This window comes from Gasterosteus aculeatus, chromosome 3 (genome assembly GCF_964276395.1).
Source record: "Gasterosteus aculeatus chromosome 3, fGasAcu3.hap1.1, whole genome shotgun sequence".
Lineage (NCBI taxonomy): Eukaryota > Metazoa > Chordata > Actinopteri > Perciformes > Gasterosteidae > Gasterosteus > Gasterosteus aculeatus.
Genome location: NC_135690.1, coordinates 12,108,910 through 12,126,432, shown reverse-complemented (window position 1 = coordinate 12,126,432; position 17,523 = coordinate 12,108,910). Strand labels below are relative to the sequence as shown.

At 42.8% G+C, this 17,523-nt stretch overlaps 1 protein-coding gene across 2 annotated transcripts in view; it reads right to left on the bottom strand.

Annotated features, from left to right (window-relative positions):
* The window catches only part of piezo2b (piezo-type mechanosensitive ion channel component 2b), a 57,170-nt gene extending 43,154 nt beyond the window's left edge, over positions 1–14,016 (bottom strand). For both annotated transcript variants that reach the window (XM_040171791.2, XM_040171792.2), the window contains exons 1-3: positions 13,403–14,016; positions 8,265–8,360; positions 4,311–4,436 (exon numbers count right to left, since the gene is read on the bottom strand). In XM_040171791.2, coding sequence (XP_040027725.2) covers positions 4,311–4,436; positions 8,265–8,360; positions 13,403–13,466 — 286 coding nt within the window. In that variant the 5' untranslated portion in view covers positions 13,467–14,016. The remainder of the gene's footprint in view (positions 1–4,310; positions 4,437–8,264; positions 8,361–13,402) is intronic.
* Between the last annotated feature and the right edge of the window lie 3,507 nt (positions 14,017–17,523).

Sequence of the window (17,523 nt, the reverse complement as noted above, 5' to 3'; positions counted from 1 at the left end):
ACTTAAAAACAGGTTTTTGCTGCTATTGTTCAGCTAAAATGTGAAATATCTCTTATAAAAGTGTCAAGAAAAGAAAGAAGTCAACCATTACTTCGGGACGATGACTGTCTAAAAGGGTTAAAACTACAGCAAATATTTTTCAATTTAAGTGGTGATTGTATCGTTAATAGATAGTAATAATAGTAAATGTCACTTGCTACAATACGTACGGCTACAAGCAGAAAACAACTGTCCAAAGAAAATAAGAAGGTGTTCTCCGAAATGACGCACAGACTTACAAGTATGCTGTAAAGAAATGACTCAGGCGGTTCGGCACTTTGTCAGAAACAGGAAACTCTGAATTCCACCCCAGGTGAATAAAACGTTAATGGACTGTCTGTGCAAACCTCAACGTTCCTTTATTACTCATCAGTGAATAAATAACTCCCCGAGCTCACGCTATGTGTTGCGTGTTCGGGGGGGTAGAGCGGAAGACGGCGGAGGGTCGGTTGGTTCTAAATAAATTAGGACACCGTATGTTTTCGGGAGGAGTCCACATAACCAACCTCTGACATAACCTCTGACATCCGACGCTAAGAGCCGTCCTCCGTCCGCCTCCTCGCGTCCACTCCCGCTTTAAAGTGCTCAGAGACCCAACTGTGATGCAACACACCACAAGGTGCAACTCTTAAAGAGGCAACAGAAGTTATTCTACATGTATTTTGATATTTATTAGCTCCAGTCTAATGGTATATTTTAAATTATTCTAAAAGTAAAATCATCTTATATTGCTAAATATTATATTATATATAGTTATAATATATAATAATAATATATTATATAATGATAACAAATGATAACAAATGTATTTTGGGCCTAATGGTTATGACACATACTAAATAACTGCTTTATTCTGTTATTATAATTGAGATGTTTTTGAGAAAAATCCTCCTCAACCTACTAAATGTTAAACCGAAATTCCTGCCAAAGCTGAAAGACTTATTGATCGATATCATCAATATTAATATCTTATCAAACAATTAGGTCATGTAATCAATTTGTTAGTCATCCCCCATATAACACCAGATTTGGCATCTTTAAATATTATTTAGGCATTCCTACCTCATTGTTTAACTTTTATAGCCAGCACACAGACCTCGTGTTTGCGTCGCACTAATCCTCCTCCCCAAATTAAACCACGGGCAGTAAACAATGCCAGATAAGGCAAATAAATACTAACGGTCGGTGGCTGGTAAGGGAAGTCAAACATTTAACTAGCGAGTTAAAGACACTAAGGACTCTGTTTTTTTTCTCAGGACCGAGGGAGGGAGGAGGAAACCAGACAGTTTGACACGAATAGGACTGAAACGAAGAGGTGACATGCAGTCCCACAACATTCCCATGTACAGGACACCATAATGAAGGAGATCGGGGATGGGTGTGGTGCTAGAAGTAAAGGGGCACACACTTTTTTATTATTACCAGCTACTTGCTTTTCATTATTTTACAGTTATTGGAGCCTCGGGTCTATAAAAGTAGCTACTTTACAGTTTGTGTTATTTCAAATGAGCCTGATGCGCAGGAAATATGGTTCACTAATGTTGTTCTAATCCACATTACTCACCCACAAAAGGTTTATAAAAAGGCCACGGACACATAACTTAACGCCCCATTTAAAGTTTGCAAACATCTGCAGCACGCAGCTTCACCCGGCAAGGACTGAGATCACGGGCGAAAGAGGGAACCGACGTTGTGCGCGACGACGAGGAAGGCCCGAGGTAAAGTCTGCGTGCAGTCGGATCCATAGGCGGAGGAGAGGAATGCTGCGTGATGCAGCCTGAACTCAGCGTGCAGCCTTCCGGAAAAGTGTTTGAGACTTTCTGCCCATCGAAGGCGAGGCCGCTTCCCCCCCCCCCCTCCAGCAGAGCACCGAAAGAACCCGTCCTGGGACTTTACGTGTATGTCATAAAACACCCTTTGTACTCGCTGGGCCGTTAACCTCCCAGCACAGCGTTTCTTTGCACCGTCTCTTCTACGGGGCCTAATGCCTGTTGCCCTTTTTCCCGCAGAGACTTGTGATTTGCAGCGTCGACATTTATGACCGTGATCAGGACGACCGGTACGCAGAGTGAGAGTTCAGTAAATGTCTCATATTTAGAGAATGGTGGGTATATGTGTGTTTGCAGAGGTCAACAATGCCGTCTGCGGGACTTAAAAATGAAGGCTACCTCAGAGGAACTGGTCCCAAAACAGCCAGTTTATTCTCAATGAGCTGGCAAAATATCCATCGCTATCAGATACGATCCGAATCAAACGTGCAAAAAGCGTCTGCATAGTTTGTTTGAACCTTCTTTATCTCCAGATGGACGGGCGTCGTACACGGGCGTCGTACACGACTGCCAAAGAGACAATCACAGGAAGGTATTTTCTATCTGGTGTTCTTTGACATTTAGTACGAATTGCTTGTGACCCAAAGTGGTGGGAACTGCATTTACAAACACAGGAAAGACAGATGATTCTAAAAAGGAAGCTCATCGGGTGACCGTTCACTGGCCTGATGCAACACCTGTGGGTGTCAGCCGGTTTAGAGAAGGGGCTTCTTCACTCAAACCAAACTCAGCTACTGCTCTAATGGCGTATTTGGCCGCGGGGAAGGAGGGAAATGATGTGAAGCTATCTGGAGGGAGGATAACCGCTTCACCGCAGAAGGAGGACTTCTTGTTTATACTCGGGTGCCAAAAGGAAAAGGGTGTCGAGGGTCGGGGGTTGGTGGGGGGGGGGGGGTGCCAGATATAGAAATCTCAGAATATAGGAGGCGCATCAAGTGGCTTCCTGTTGCATGTGTAGCCAAAAAAAATAGGAACAGGATGGCACTGACTATTGTTTGCCAAACGACCGGCATGATCAACCAGCTTACTGCTTCACCGCTGCTTTCACCAGACTTTGCTGTTAAACGTTTCAGATAATGACTCCAGTGTGTATTAATTAATACACATTAAAGGGCCAATGGAGCTTCATGTTGTACGGTTGAAGCAAAACCCTGAGTGCTTTGAATGACAGTTAACAATAGGCAGATAACGTGGTATTTTGAGATAATTATTTGCTGTGACAGTATGATTTTCATCTTTAAAAACAAATATGTAGGCATACTTGGCACGTTGATGGTTTAGGCGAAGAACGTGCAACTGACTTTCCGTACTTCTTTCATATATTATTAGTTTATTGTCAATCTAGATTTCTTTAGATTGTTGAAGTCTAGATTCTAGATTCTTTATGCAGAACTCAGAGATACAAGGATCCTTGTTATCTTCCTATTCTTTTTTAGTGCAGCTGATGTGCGTGCCTCCCTTCTGACAACTGTGTATGACTCAAAACATTGTTATGAAAAGGCTAAATGCAAAGTTATGGATTGAAGAACATGTTGTGGCTTCAGGAGATTAGTTCATCTTTCTCTCTTTTTAAACTGCCGCCCCCTTTCAGCAAATATTTTTCCCCGAGTGAATATTTAGTCTACTCTCTATTTTACCTCCTGCTGTAAATGGAGCATTTCTTTCCTTTCTTCTGTGTGGAAACTTTCTTTGGTGATGCACAACTCTGTGACACTGCATCAATCAGCTCAGGTCAGAGTTTAAGCACCAATCGGTCAGGGTGATGGATGGGACACACATGTGCACACAGTCCCTGGAGAACATTCGAGATGTCACAGCGTTGATCTCAGTGTGAGGGACCTGTCGAGGAATCGTGGTCTGATTGTTGTTCGGACCACCTGAAAATGTATATACTCGACCATCCAACCCCCGTCTCTGACCGATTAAGACCCGTGACATGTGCTGGACCACAGAGACACCGTTAGAGGATCTGAAGAACTGTGACTGATCGGTTTGGGATGCCGATGGAGGTTGGGAAAAGTTAAAAAAAGGCCCGGGTTTCTTCTTTTCAGTTAAAAGCGTCGAGTAAAGATCTGTGCGCGGCGAACCAAGTGCTCCCCACTATTGTTATTGAAACAACGTACGCAATAGCAACCGCACAGAGTAATCAGAAATGCTCAGATATGAAACAAGGTGGACTGGCACAACCATTGTTAATACCACAGTGAATGAAAGGCAACAACTATGTGAAATCCAGTTAAAGTTTGTTATCTGCAGGAGTTTAACCGCAAATGAGTTTAAAGGATTCATTGGTGTGTTGACTTCCCTAAAAACAAAAGGTTTGCACAAAGCAAAAGCTGAATTGCGGATTCTCGACCTCGCAGGACGCTCTGATTTCTACGCAAAACCAACGTCAGCACCTCCGGAGCCTCGTCCATGACGGCTGCGGCGTCCTTTACTCACAGTTGAAGTCAGATGAGATGGAGTTCCCGGACAGGAGGCTGTTGACGGTAATCTGATAGATGATGTGGAGCAGCAGGAAGGACATGCTGGTGAAGCAGAGGGACTGCAGCAGGCGTCCTGTGTGGCCTGGGGAAGGAAAAGCAGCTACAGTGAGTTCACCAACACCACTTAGTTTAACGATTTCCACATGTTACTTCTGACGTTCATGCATTGAAAGCCGGAGAAGGTCTCTTTGTGGGTTTCTCAAGCCCCTGAGAAGCTTGCCAAGCTTTTTTAGCGCTGTAGTACAAGTATTTCTGATAAAACAACGATCAATGTTCATGTGATCAGCTGGGAGGTCAGGAGCGGTTCTTAATAAATTAGTGAGTTGTTTCTGTGGATCATAATACGTAACCCGGCTTAAGAGCTGACAACACTGCAGTACGTGAGTAAGCTTATTTCTGTGGAAAAGTCAAATAAACATTCTGGTGCACCACAAGACCTCTAACTTTCTATAAGTTATCGTAGAAGGAGCCAAATTGATGCTTCGGTTTCTTGGCTTTCTGCTGTCAAGTGGCCGTTACTGACGCCGGGAGGGAAGGATGAGCCGTCTGCCACAGCTGTCCAACACATGGCTATTTTTATAGCGCACCTACAGGTATTTGGGATCATTTCAGGAGTTTTTATGGTGATCCGTACTTACAGTAGTGATTTCAGAGACCCACACTCGTGTTAGTTAGAGTGAGTTCAAAACTAATGAACCTCAAGGAAGAGCAACGTTGATGGAAGGATTCTTCTTTGGTCAAGAGATGATGGCAGTGGCTCCTCCTGCGCCTATCGTCAGTCCTTAAATCGTCCCACATCTCTGTGCTGTGTTGTTCGCTGGTTCTTCGCAGGGCAAAATCTCTGTCTCATTAAATTTACTGCATCCTTGCAGGGAACTTTTGTTTTTTACTAGAGTACATTGCACAATATCCTGGCTGAGGTGGAGCACCGCTGCGCAGCCTCAGGCCATCGACGGCGAACCTTATCAAATGTGTGTGACAATAGGCCGTGGCAAGCGGATTAAATGAAGAAGTGAAAAGAAATGATCATCCCAAGAGTATGTTTAAAGTTTGCTAAAACAGTGGCCATTGTTCAGTTTTAACAATTGCAGTTTTTCCCCTTATCAATCAGAGACCAGGAGCCATTTGACAACTTTAAGAACATAGTTTAACCACATCGTGGCGTCAGAGAGGGAAAATAAAATGTTTTCAGCTCAATCAATTGGTCTTTTTGAAAGACTGAAACCAATATTGTCCATGACATCATCATTTACGAGTTACTTTTTAAGATTGTTAATAAAAAGTATTTATATGAAGTAGTTAGCTTCATCTTTACCTGCTGCATCATTGGTGATTTGTATATATAAATACATCAAATATTAAATCAGTGACGATAAATTGTTCCAATGCTCCGTTCTGCATAATTAATATTACTTTAAGTATATTTTGGTTCCATCACTTGAGAAAGATTTTTGATGCGGAACATTTACTTGTCACGCAGTATTTCAACACTGTGATGTTGCTTTTACTTAAGTAAATATCTCCGCCACGGCCTCGCTGACAACAAAAAAGTATGATAAATGATGGATTTTAAAAAAAGGACAAACTAAAAGATGTGTTACGACCAGACATCCTCCTTCAAAAGGTCTACCAGCTACAACATAAACCTCATCAATCAGCCATAACATCAATTATTTACGAAGATTCAATGAGTCGTACAGCTCTACAAATGCTTGCTGCCCATATGAGAGAGACACAGTTTAGATTTTGTTCACCTCCACTGATAATTGAATGCCTTTAAGGGTGTGCAGAGCCAAATATTGCGATCACAACATTAGAGAGTAAATCACAACCACCAGCGATTGTTAGTCTCCTCCCGTGCGCTTGAACATCTCTGTGCAGACCACACTGCCGCGGCGTCTTCGAGGAAATGACTCCTGATGAATTATTCATGTCAAGCATTTGGTTTAAATTAACTTTACAGATTGAAGATTGACAAGACGAAATGAAACATAGCATCCAAATAAAGCACAGATTTACAATCCCTCGTTCAACTCCCTCTTAAAACATTGAAGAATGAAGAGTTCTGCACGGAGAAATGTGTATACTTGATCACTTTGCAGTTACATTAGAACTAGAAAAGGTTAAATGGATATTTGATAATTGAATGTTGTAAATACTGTCACAATTATCCTCAACAAGCTTATATTTGGAATTATAAAAATTGTACTAAATTGTACTAAATTAATTTATTTCAATAACCAGACAATGTACCTTAAACGCTTTCCATCATGTTATAAGCGGACTCAACCGGTTACTAAGACCAGGGTCATTGAAACAACCTCATACTGTTCATCCCTGACTGCCGTTTCCCTCCCTGATGACTGAGGCTCAAAGATGTTCAGGCAGCTGTTGGAACAACGTCTAAACATGTGTAATTTCCACTTCTTTTGTGCTTTGCTCGTACATATGATCGTTCCACAGTGTAAACACATCCTTTAACATTTGTTTGAAAGGTGTCGTCGTGATAATGATGTAAAAAAAGGATTATTGCCTCTAATATGACAAACAATCATTATCAAATGGTAATTAGGGAAAAAAGATATTATAATGTCAATTTGTCACAATATAGCAGCTGTAGTGTTAAGACAATGTAATCTAACCACGCAGTGAAAACACTGCCTTCAATGGCAGAATGAGTGGCATATCTTCTCTAAATTACCATGACACCTAATTATAGGCTGAATTAACTTTATGTGAAATATAATGGTTGTCATAACCAAATTATTAGGGAAGCTAATTTGTTTGTTTTTTTAAGAGATACGCTTCAGGTTTGATTTTTTTTCCGTCTGATTGGTGTCGAAGTGTCTTTTGCGGATTCATGTCAATTAGCGTTGACCCGCGTTGGAAGTCAGCAGCCTCACTAGAAGACTTCTCTCTTTAACTATTGATGAAGGTGTAAGTGGTCCACTTTCTCTGCTCCTTCCTCACTCCTTCACTTCCTGATTGTTATTTCTGCTGGAGACGACTCTCGGGCCGCCTGCCGTTTCCTCCACCAATACGGGTTTATGTATTATTAAACACTGCATGTGGTCTCTTGCAGATAACCCCATATTAAGTGAAGTGTTTTGCGGTGAGGTGAGTGCATAAAGGCGCTCCTGAAGTTGCCGGCCGCGAACCCACATTCATCCCCCGAAAGGAGACCCGTCCCCCTCACTTGGCCTCGGAGGCTCAGGTTATATTTATATTCCTTCCCTTCAGCTATTTCCTAAACCAAAATACCAAAGAGCCAAATTAATAAACTTTGCTTCAGCTGAATGAACTAATAATACTTCAATTGAATGCAGATTGTGTTATTACAAAAAGGAAGCCGTCGCAGGAATTTATGGAGCCTTGGGAGAAACTTTTATTTCCTCAGTGGTTATTGGCCATTATCAGAACGCCCTCATCTCAACGCTCTTTATTTTCCTCCTAAGGACATTTTACGGGCTCCTTTTGGTGTCTTCTTCTGACCGCACAGTGGGTGTGTTCAGTTTTTATCATCTTTATGGACGATTATCTGAGCAAATAAACCAAACCTAAGCCTAACATGTCCATTTCCATCCGGTGGAGGTTACATCTGGTTCCAAAAGAATCACGTCTTTCTATGTCCGTCCTGCTCGGCCCTGGATCACTTTTATTATAACAGATGGACTCGGGCCCGTACAAACCGATATTACCTTTCATGGGCTGAACTGTGTGCCAAATCCATCCTCATCTCAAGGAAAGTCAAGGGGGGGGACGAAGGGGCTGGTTTACATTAACGGGGGGAACAATATCGCCGCTCACACAGGCTGGCTTTTGAGAACCGCTCAAGATTGTCCGGGCGATAGACACAGCCGAGGCCATCGGACGAGTGAGGGATCAAAGGGCGTCACGGCGGAGGTCTTACCTTGCATTGTGGTGCTCGTGGGCTCTGCGAACAGCGGGATGAGCAGGAGATAGATGAGGTAGACGAAGGAGAGGGCATTGTACCTGAACAGGCAAGCTGCACAAACACAGAGACACAAGTGAAGATTGAACAGCAAATCCACCTCTTGACAAGCCATTTGAAGACCACCGATTTAACAGCGTCTTCGTCTCCGCGAGAGAAGCTGGCAGCGGACCACGAGCCGCCTGATCAGGAGTCGTCGTTGGCATCAGCTGATTTGGGAGAAACACGGTGGTGAAACTCGTTAAAATGTTCCTGATGTGGAAGAGCTGCTAATTGGTCATAAAAAGCCAGAACATTCCTTTTAACCAATCTTAACAATTGCAAACCTCATCATCTTTTCATCTGGCCTTCATCACAAAAGGAGCACCGGGCTTAGTGTTTGTTTGGAAGTGAAATAGGCACCAGATAGTCCTCGGGTGTTAAGAGAGACACTTAACTGAGCAGCCTGCGGTCAGCTCAGCTTCTCCCTGCGGTTTACTGCCCCGCAAAGCAAAGCTTCACATCAAAAGTTAAGGTTTGACGAAGCAAAGAACCTCATAGTATTTTCCTGCGCTGTGATCACTGTTAAAACTGGATCGTTATTTTATGAGTAAACTCTACAACAACAAACACACGCACAGGATTTCCTTCAAATTTGAGATGGGGCCGCTGTGTTTTGAAAACAGGAAAACAAGTTTTGGTTGGCAAAACATTAAATGGAACACGGCCGCATGGAGCACAGAGAGTGTGAAATGTCACCACCAGTGTCTGAAAATGAGATAACACGGTTTTAGTCTTTGTGATCAAGGCCTCAAATGAGATTTGAGAACCAATAAAACGTTACATTTTTCCGTGTGATTTATTTTCTTTATATCATTTAATTTATTCCAGGGATCCATGTTAAGGAATGGATATAGGGCAACCAGTCAAATTAAAGAACATTGCTCCACTATAAGCAAACAGTTTCCCCAGTTCTTTCATATTTTTTCATTGTATTAACCTGTACAAATAACGATTATTAACAGCTGGGTGCAACTTATCAAACGTAAGCGCTTCTCCCTTTTATTTCGATTGTAAATTGCCGTTTAGACGACAAAATCAGACACATTTTTAATAAATAGATGAATAATGAATAATTCTTAATTGCACCCTTTGCTTAAATGCAATGCTCACTTTCAGCATTTAAGTGTCACTATAACACACTAAATTATGTAACTCCACACTTTACAGAAAGAACACACGCGTACACACACACACACACACACACACACACACACAAAGGAAGTCTTCTGATCTCATGATGAAAGTTACAACACTTAAGTGTAAACATGACTTCTAAAAAAAACAGTAAGTGATGTATTGATCGGTAACGTGCCTCATTTCTTAGTGAGATTGACCATTTGCAGTCAAACCCATCACACAACCTGCTGGCTAACGGGTCCAAAGTGATGCACGCTGTAGCGAACACTTACCCGTTTCCCCTCGGAAGTCTGCAAGAAACGCAGCTTGAGCTCTTTTATTTATTTATTTTTTTACAACCACGGCTGTAAAATCAACTCCAATTATATTTCACCTTTGCAACGGTTGCAACTCGCCGTTTTTCAGCATGCACTAAACTTATAATTATCGCCTTCCAGTCAAACATTTCTTGTTTCTCCTCATTTTGGGGTCAGGAGGAAAGGGAATACATTGAAGTACACAGTAACCTGGTACAAAATGTGGACACACTCCTAAATTTTTCTCAGCAGTTATATCAACAAGCGCGGGGGTTTACAAGCAGGTCGGCTGCATGAGTTACCGCCAAAGTCACAGAGATCTGCTCGTCTGGGTTGCTACTGGTCTTGAACTGCTGAAAAAATGACATTTCACTGCTGAAAATGGTGCTTGTATTTAACTTTGGCCACTCAATGGAACTATTCATTGACATTTGACTTTTGGCTCGGACTTTTCCCTTGCTGGAGCTCGACAGTAAGTGAACCTCCCAGTTTTTCTCTGTGCTCGGATACGGAGCAAGGGAAAGCTTTCAAAAGTGAGTCAATGTTATCCTGACACTTTGTGAAAACCACCAATATCTCTAGATAATGGGATTTTTTAAAGTTTGCACAAACACTTGATTTGCCAGACTGTCCAATCACCAACATAATATCATTATTGTTTCCTTTCCTAACAATTCAATAAGTTGACATATAATCTTACTTTTTTTTGGCTAACAGCACAATTTCTTCATTTAATGTAGCATGAAATAAGCCCTAAAACCTGCCAACGCTGGTAGTCCGGAGCCTGTAGCTCACATTATTTATCCGTTTGAATCTATAGTAAGTCATTTTGTCTCGGGTCATCTATCTTTATCTACATGGCTCTTCTCCCCGTGTTGCCTGCAGACACTTGACCGCAGTCTTCCCGACCGTTCCGCCTTCGCTGGATGACTCATCATTTGAGGATTTCTTCTACACAGGGAGTAAAAAAAATAAACCGCCATTGTTTGCAGACATCAGATTACTGCAAATCCACCCTACTATTTACGTCTGAATCAGGCTTTGGTCTCTCCCAGGAGAAGTTATTATACCCGATACACAAAAGGCAGAGTCTTGAATGTGAAATCAAAACCAGCTGACTTGAGAGTTTGAGCCCAAAAACATAAAAGTCACGGTAGAAGATAAGGTGGTGCGGTGCCTGGCCGGACAAAGTACTGGCCGATAACAGAGGAATTTATACCCCTCTGAAGAACGTAATGAAGAACATACCACATTAACTTACATTAGCACCACTGTGCAGAGCTTTATTGTTTTCATCGGACTAATTACTGGGGGAAAATATGAGCCTTTCAGGTGATGCGATCTGCCTTGTTAAAGAAGCTCATTTCATCCAGTGATGCAACCAATTTAGAGTATTGATCGTCACAGTTTGGTTGAAGGAAAAAAGGGATTCACGTTTGATGATGACTGTAGACTTTTGGGCCTCTTTGCTTAAAAATATATTTTCGAAAAACATGTAGTACCATGTAGTAAACATGTGTACCTTTGTGCTTATGATGGTAAATATAAAGCAGCAGGAGGCTATAGCAGCGATACAAAAGGACAAGAGCAGCTAGGTCACAAAGTCAACTAAAGTTTTGCTAACAATAACTCAGTGAACTTTGTCCAAATTCAAACCTAAAGCATCATATTTTCATCCTGCAGCAACCTGCCTCAGACTCAGCAGCACATCGGAGCTCCAGCTCCATCTGTACATTCACAGCAGAAGTTCGATATCGGGTCAGACACTTGCCTCACATAATCGTGTTCACGCTCCAAACTCTGCCGGTACACACGTAAACAGCGTCCTGTTTGATCAGCTAAAGTGTAGCTGTGTGCAAATGTGTGTGTGTGTGTGTGTGTGTGTGAGTGTGTGTGAGTGAGTTAGGGGGTGGTAGAGGAGACTGTGTACACATGGGCCCAGCAGTCCTCTGCTTTTCAATAGAGGTGCTGTCAGATGGCCAACAGGAAGCACAGACTTTGTTATGTCAGCAGAGAAGTCTTTCACTGTAGGACACGAGTAAGAGACGGCGTGCATATACGTGTATCGCACTACATAGAATATGCACTGTAACGGTGGGGAGTCAGATAACATCTGTCCTGCTGCCGTTCTGTGGTTCCCGAGAGGCCAGGAAATACTTTGCACCAAAGCCAGAAATGTGAACACGTGCATTTAAGCCCTAAGAGGCAGAAAAGAAATTAAGCTTCAAATGATCTTCCAGCAACAAGTGTTGCAAATAATACAGAAAAAAAACAACAGCTGATGGGTTGACGGTTATTGACGAACATCGGAATCCATTCACTTTAAATGAAAGAGATCAGCTGTCAAACAAATCAATGAAGGAGAGTAAGCGGCCGATCGGGTGATGCTGATGGCAGAAATAACCTCTCTCGCCCCCCGACGCAGTCGGTTCCTGTACATTTTCCCTTCTTTCCGCTCTACATTTCCTTCATCCTGTCAGTTACAGTGAAAAGCAGCAGCAAATGACAAGTGCTCATTTGCACTTTGAAAAAACATAAAATATTAAAAGGTATGTTTACGATAAAAGGGAAAGGCAATTCTTTCCTCCCTCCCAACCGTATTATTAATTCATACTGTTAAAACGACTTTCCACGTATTAATGGAGACGATGCGTGGCCCCACAATTGCTTTTGGAAATAAAAGGAGCCGTCGGCCCGTCAAGTGATGCATTATGGTGGTACTGAGTGGGTCTTCTCCATAGAAAGCCTGCTGTTGGCTGTAAAAGTACCTCACGCCCATAAGTCTTACAAAGACACCACAGTGGTCAGACACTCATCATTTTTCACTTGCGGCCTACCACAGAATTACAGATTAAAACACAAAGTAATTGTGTGAATTTAATAGTCAGCGCGGTGTGATCACGCCTCGAGCTCCGTGCCAACAAACTCTAAATCAGCGGTTAAGAGTGTCTTCGGAGACTTTTGCAAAGCCTGTTTAGAAAATAAAAATCCCCCTTGAATCCGAATAAAGCCGACGCGTTTGGCAGTGGGTCATCTGATAAATCTGCATAAAACATGTGGCTCTAACACGGCCATCGAAATGTTAATTAACACTATCAACACAATAGGCATCTACTGAATGTCCAGTCAGCAGCAAAACAATCAATAACAAGACTGATGGTTAAAAAAAGCAAATCAGAACCCACGCTTGAAACAACATTCGTTTATAATGCAACAAAAATGTACATAACAGTTTAACTGCAATTTTAACAGTTTGAGCCCCAAAGGCAGCTTAGCCATTTCTGTAAAATAAACTATTATCAGTTCATTGATTTATTTATGTTTTATTTAAATGAGAGAATGAGAGAAATATGCACTTGATGTTTCGTTGTCATTCCTTTTACTAAATAAAATAAAGACTAGACAGCAGGTACACCAGAGCTCTGGTCTTTTATTCACATATAACAGCCCATGTGTGACACTCACTTTTAGGGTGCACCCGCACCTCAGCAATAGATTAACGAAATGCGTGACCTTTGGCATCACCGGGTCAATCACCAATCCCAATTATGTCACCTCGGGGTTTGCACATCACCGCAGAGCGAAAGAACAGCAATAATTCAAATAGAATACAACACTCACCAGCTGCGAGACACATCGGCAGCAGCAGCCTGAAGACCAGCCCGCACACCACCTCGGAGGCCATGGCTCCGGCCGGCCCGGGTTCAATTCAGGGGGAAAAGTAGCCGGGGATTTGTTCTCTCTAGGGCTTCTCTTGCATCCCTCCCCCCCTCCTCGCCCCCCCAAAACTCCTGCGCCTGGTCAAAGCTCAGCTGAGATTTGCGCTCCCCCAAACGGCCACATCGGCTCTGCGCGAGGACACCTGGGCTCCGCTGGTTATTCCACACCGAAGAGTCGCGTATTCGGCCGGTTTCGCCGCCGTGGACACGTCACGTCACGGGGGGGTGATGTCACCATGGTTGGTTTAAGTTTCTCAGGTGCGTCAAAGTCATGTTTGATGCTCGGGGCGCGCGTTACGCCCCGCGTGGGAAAAACGCCGCAAGCCAAAAAAAAAAAAAAGGAGCCAACAAGTCCTGAAGTCCACTTAGCCTCCCTTTTTTATTTTACTTTATTTACTATAAAGTGAACATTAACGAGACGCGTTGAGTCTAGTGAGGTCTGAAAACAACCTTCCTCTCTCCCCGCTTGGTGAAATTTGACTTGTGACTTCTGGTGAGTGGATCGTGTTCTCCGACTGGGGGCTGCAGGACAGAGCCAGTGATTGACAACCGACGCAGCCAATCAGAAGTCCTCATCTGGTAACCGGTCCAGCCCCCTTTGGGATAATTGGAAGTAAGAGGTGGGACGCGGAGGTGGGATGAGAATTCCTCAAATATTAAAATAATAATAATAACACGTCCTAAACACACAACTTTGGTTTGACGATCAATCAAATAAAATCTTGTATTTTTGTATTCAATATTTAAGCCTAAGGGCATTAAATTACTACGATCATCCAACGCAGAGGTTTTCTAAATATCATGGGACTTCGGATCACAGCCTCTTCTGAGGTCCTCTGTCCCGCGGCCATTGAGTGAGAAACAGCGCCGCTTACTGGTTGAACGAAGCACTTCCACTTCAGTCTAATCCTTGTTACCACAAAACAGGCCTGTCAAAGTTCTCCTTGCAGGCAGGAAAATGTCCTCTTTTTTTTAAACAAAGATGATTTCAGTTCTTGAAATAATTAAGAGCATTGTAGCAAAAACATCTCCTCTGATTACGTTTAATCCAGTTTTAGGCAGTAAACATTTATCATGACTCAAAACCTCTGAAGCCCACAAGGGCTCAGATCTGTTTGTGACTTTTCCAAGTTCAACCCCATCAAAATACAGCGGACATGTAAGTTGATTTGCATCATTGTGGTGTTGTCAGTGGGTTGACGTGCAGTGAAAAGTGGCTCTTGTACTTAAATATGTCTATTTGCTGTCTTATCCTTATGGTTTGAGTATCAGGTTCAGGAGGGGATTAGTTTAGACTGAGTTTGGCTTTCTCCAAAGTGAATCAAAAAAGGCTGAGAACCCGTCCTAAGCTGAGTTGTCTAAACTTACCGGTGACATGGCGCAGACAGGATGACTAATGATGACTCACTGTCATCAAACATGCGTTCTCCTGAAGGAAATAAGAAAGCACAAATTTGAATGTCATATTTAAAATGACAAATGAATGATTATGAATGAATGAATGAATGACACACGTTGTTTTACTGGCTGACCCCTGACCCCTGATCTCCTAACTGTCTATGAAACCTGTTGCAAGGATCCAAACTTCCCGACTCCTTTTAAGCGCTCTGACCTCGTCGTCACTGTCCTCCCTGTCAGAGGGGACCCCTCATTTGATTGGACACAGAAATGTCTGCTGACATTATATACATTGTTTTGTATGCAGGGGCAGTGTAAGGTCTTACAACTTTGCTAAAAAGGAATTGATTAAATGTGATTAAAACCAACCCATTGAGCGTGATCTGTTATGTTTAATGGAAATCGATTGAGCCATGCTGGTTTCCCTGAAGTGCATTAGGCAAGAGGAGATTAAGGTATGACAGGAGTCGTCAGGGCCAAAGCAGCCAAATGAGACTCCCCCACCTCTAAAAAAAAATGGGAGGCGCTTTGGACGTGATGAATCACCATTTGGCCGACTGACCAACATGGATTTACTCCACCAAAAAAACAAGAAAAATAAACAGCTAAATGCTGCTGAGGGAAAAGCTGACTTTGAAGAGAGCATCAACATGCTGTCTGCCAACCTCTCCGCCCCGAAGACTCTCTTTTTGCCTGGAAATCCAGACCTCGCGTGGGAGCAGTCAGAGAGTCACCCGCGAGGCCCCGAGCTGCAGCCAGCCGTGATCAATAACCCACTCCCCGCCCCCACCTCCCCTCACCCGCTCCCATGCCCCCCCACCAGAACACAGCAGCCCTTGATTTGTTCCTGTTGTTTGAAGTCCCGACCCGCTGATCTAATCCCTCGAATGGATGTGAATCTTAAGTAACGTTTGTCTTTGACCCGATGCTCATCTGATTCCTTCTGAGAGAGAGAGAGAGAGAGAGATATTGATCCATCAGCCAGCGGTTCAGTGAACATTCGGGTCAGTTGTTCCTCACGCTAATGTCAGAATTATTATGTCGGAAACAGGAATTATTTGTATCACTTAAAAAACTGGATCGTTTTAGTTTTGCGGCCTTCACAGTCGTCCTGTTGAAAAGTGCATGTTTTGGGGAAACTGAGGGGATCAAAAAGAGATCATCTTAATCCTGCCACATGCGGTTTAGGCAATCATACTGTGTCCTACAAATCAATTACAAAATTAGATGTTTGAGAAAAAAGACATCGGGTTTAGTAAACATATTAAACAGAGATATTTTTTTTATTTCTTAAACCTTTAATAAATGGTAATGAAATAGCAAAAGCAGTTTTACAAACACACAATCATTTTTTTTTCTTTAGCTTTGCAGTTGACAAAACTATCTCAACTGAAGGTCAATATTCAAGCTTTTTGCTCTCGCTGTTCTAAACAGCAGACTTTCACTGTTATCTTCTATTTTAGTTTTTTTTCAAAAGGTTTCCATGCGGCCTAATCTGTCACAGAAACCAGTCCAGCCTAAGATTTTCATGAATGCTGAGTTTCTTGTAATTTCCCACACCGCCGGTCTGCAGCAGCTTTTGCAAAGAAGAAAACCGAACTGCAAATGAGATTAACGTCCAGATTGCTTCAATATTGATCCGCGAGTGAAATCCAAACTGTGTGTGTATTCAATATTTACATGGATGCACTTTCCATGCACTCAAAAGGTGCGTCTGCTTAAGTGGCCTTTCTAGTGTTTTTTTCTGTGGTGGTTGTGGGCAGATTGCCTCTTTGGAATTTAGACAGAAGTATCCCGTTTGTTGTTGTATGAAAACCTCGTAACTCCAGTTTCTGTTTAAACTGCATACGTGTGACTCGTCGTCGTGTTGGTTTGATCTGTGATCTTTGCACGCGTAACCAACAGGGGGAAACTCTGCTTTGGAATTGTAAAAAATTTAGATGTGATAGTAGCGCTAAATGAATAGTAAAGGGATCACTTTACCGATTACAATCAATCCTGACCGGAGAGGGGGCACGAATGTTTGCATCAGATCATTTTTTTGTGGCATCATTGTGGCTGTAGTGGAAAAGTCAGTGCGATTCAACCTCTGGGAAGCATGTTTTACAACATTTGACTTCCATCCATCCAGTATTTGTATTTGTTGCAGCCGGGCCGCTAGTGTACGAAGCTCAAGTGTCATTTCCACCTGGAATACAGATGTAATACCTGACTGCCGGTCTGTCTGGATGGAAGAAACCAGCATTACAAGATGGTTCAAATTAGGAATTGATCATGGATAAGGGCTCTCATTAGCTGCTGATTGAACGTCTGTTTAGCGGCGTCATCGAGGCTTCTATCTCCTCAGCATGAGCACACTGGAAAATGCTCGTGTTAATGCAGTCATCCAGGATGTCAGCCTCATCGTAAAGCAACTTTGGAAGCTTTTATATATTCCTGCTAGGGTTGTTCGGAACATTACTTCAACATCCCGACAGAGTAACGGCACTCAGAGGGCAGCCTGACGCCGCGCGTTGCCGAGGACGGTTCGTGCGATGACTTAAGAGGTCAAAGGTCATTGGGACGTCGCTCCTCTGGTCTGGTATCCGTGCTTTCACGACACAATGGACTCCTCGGGGGAGAAAA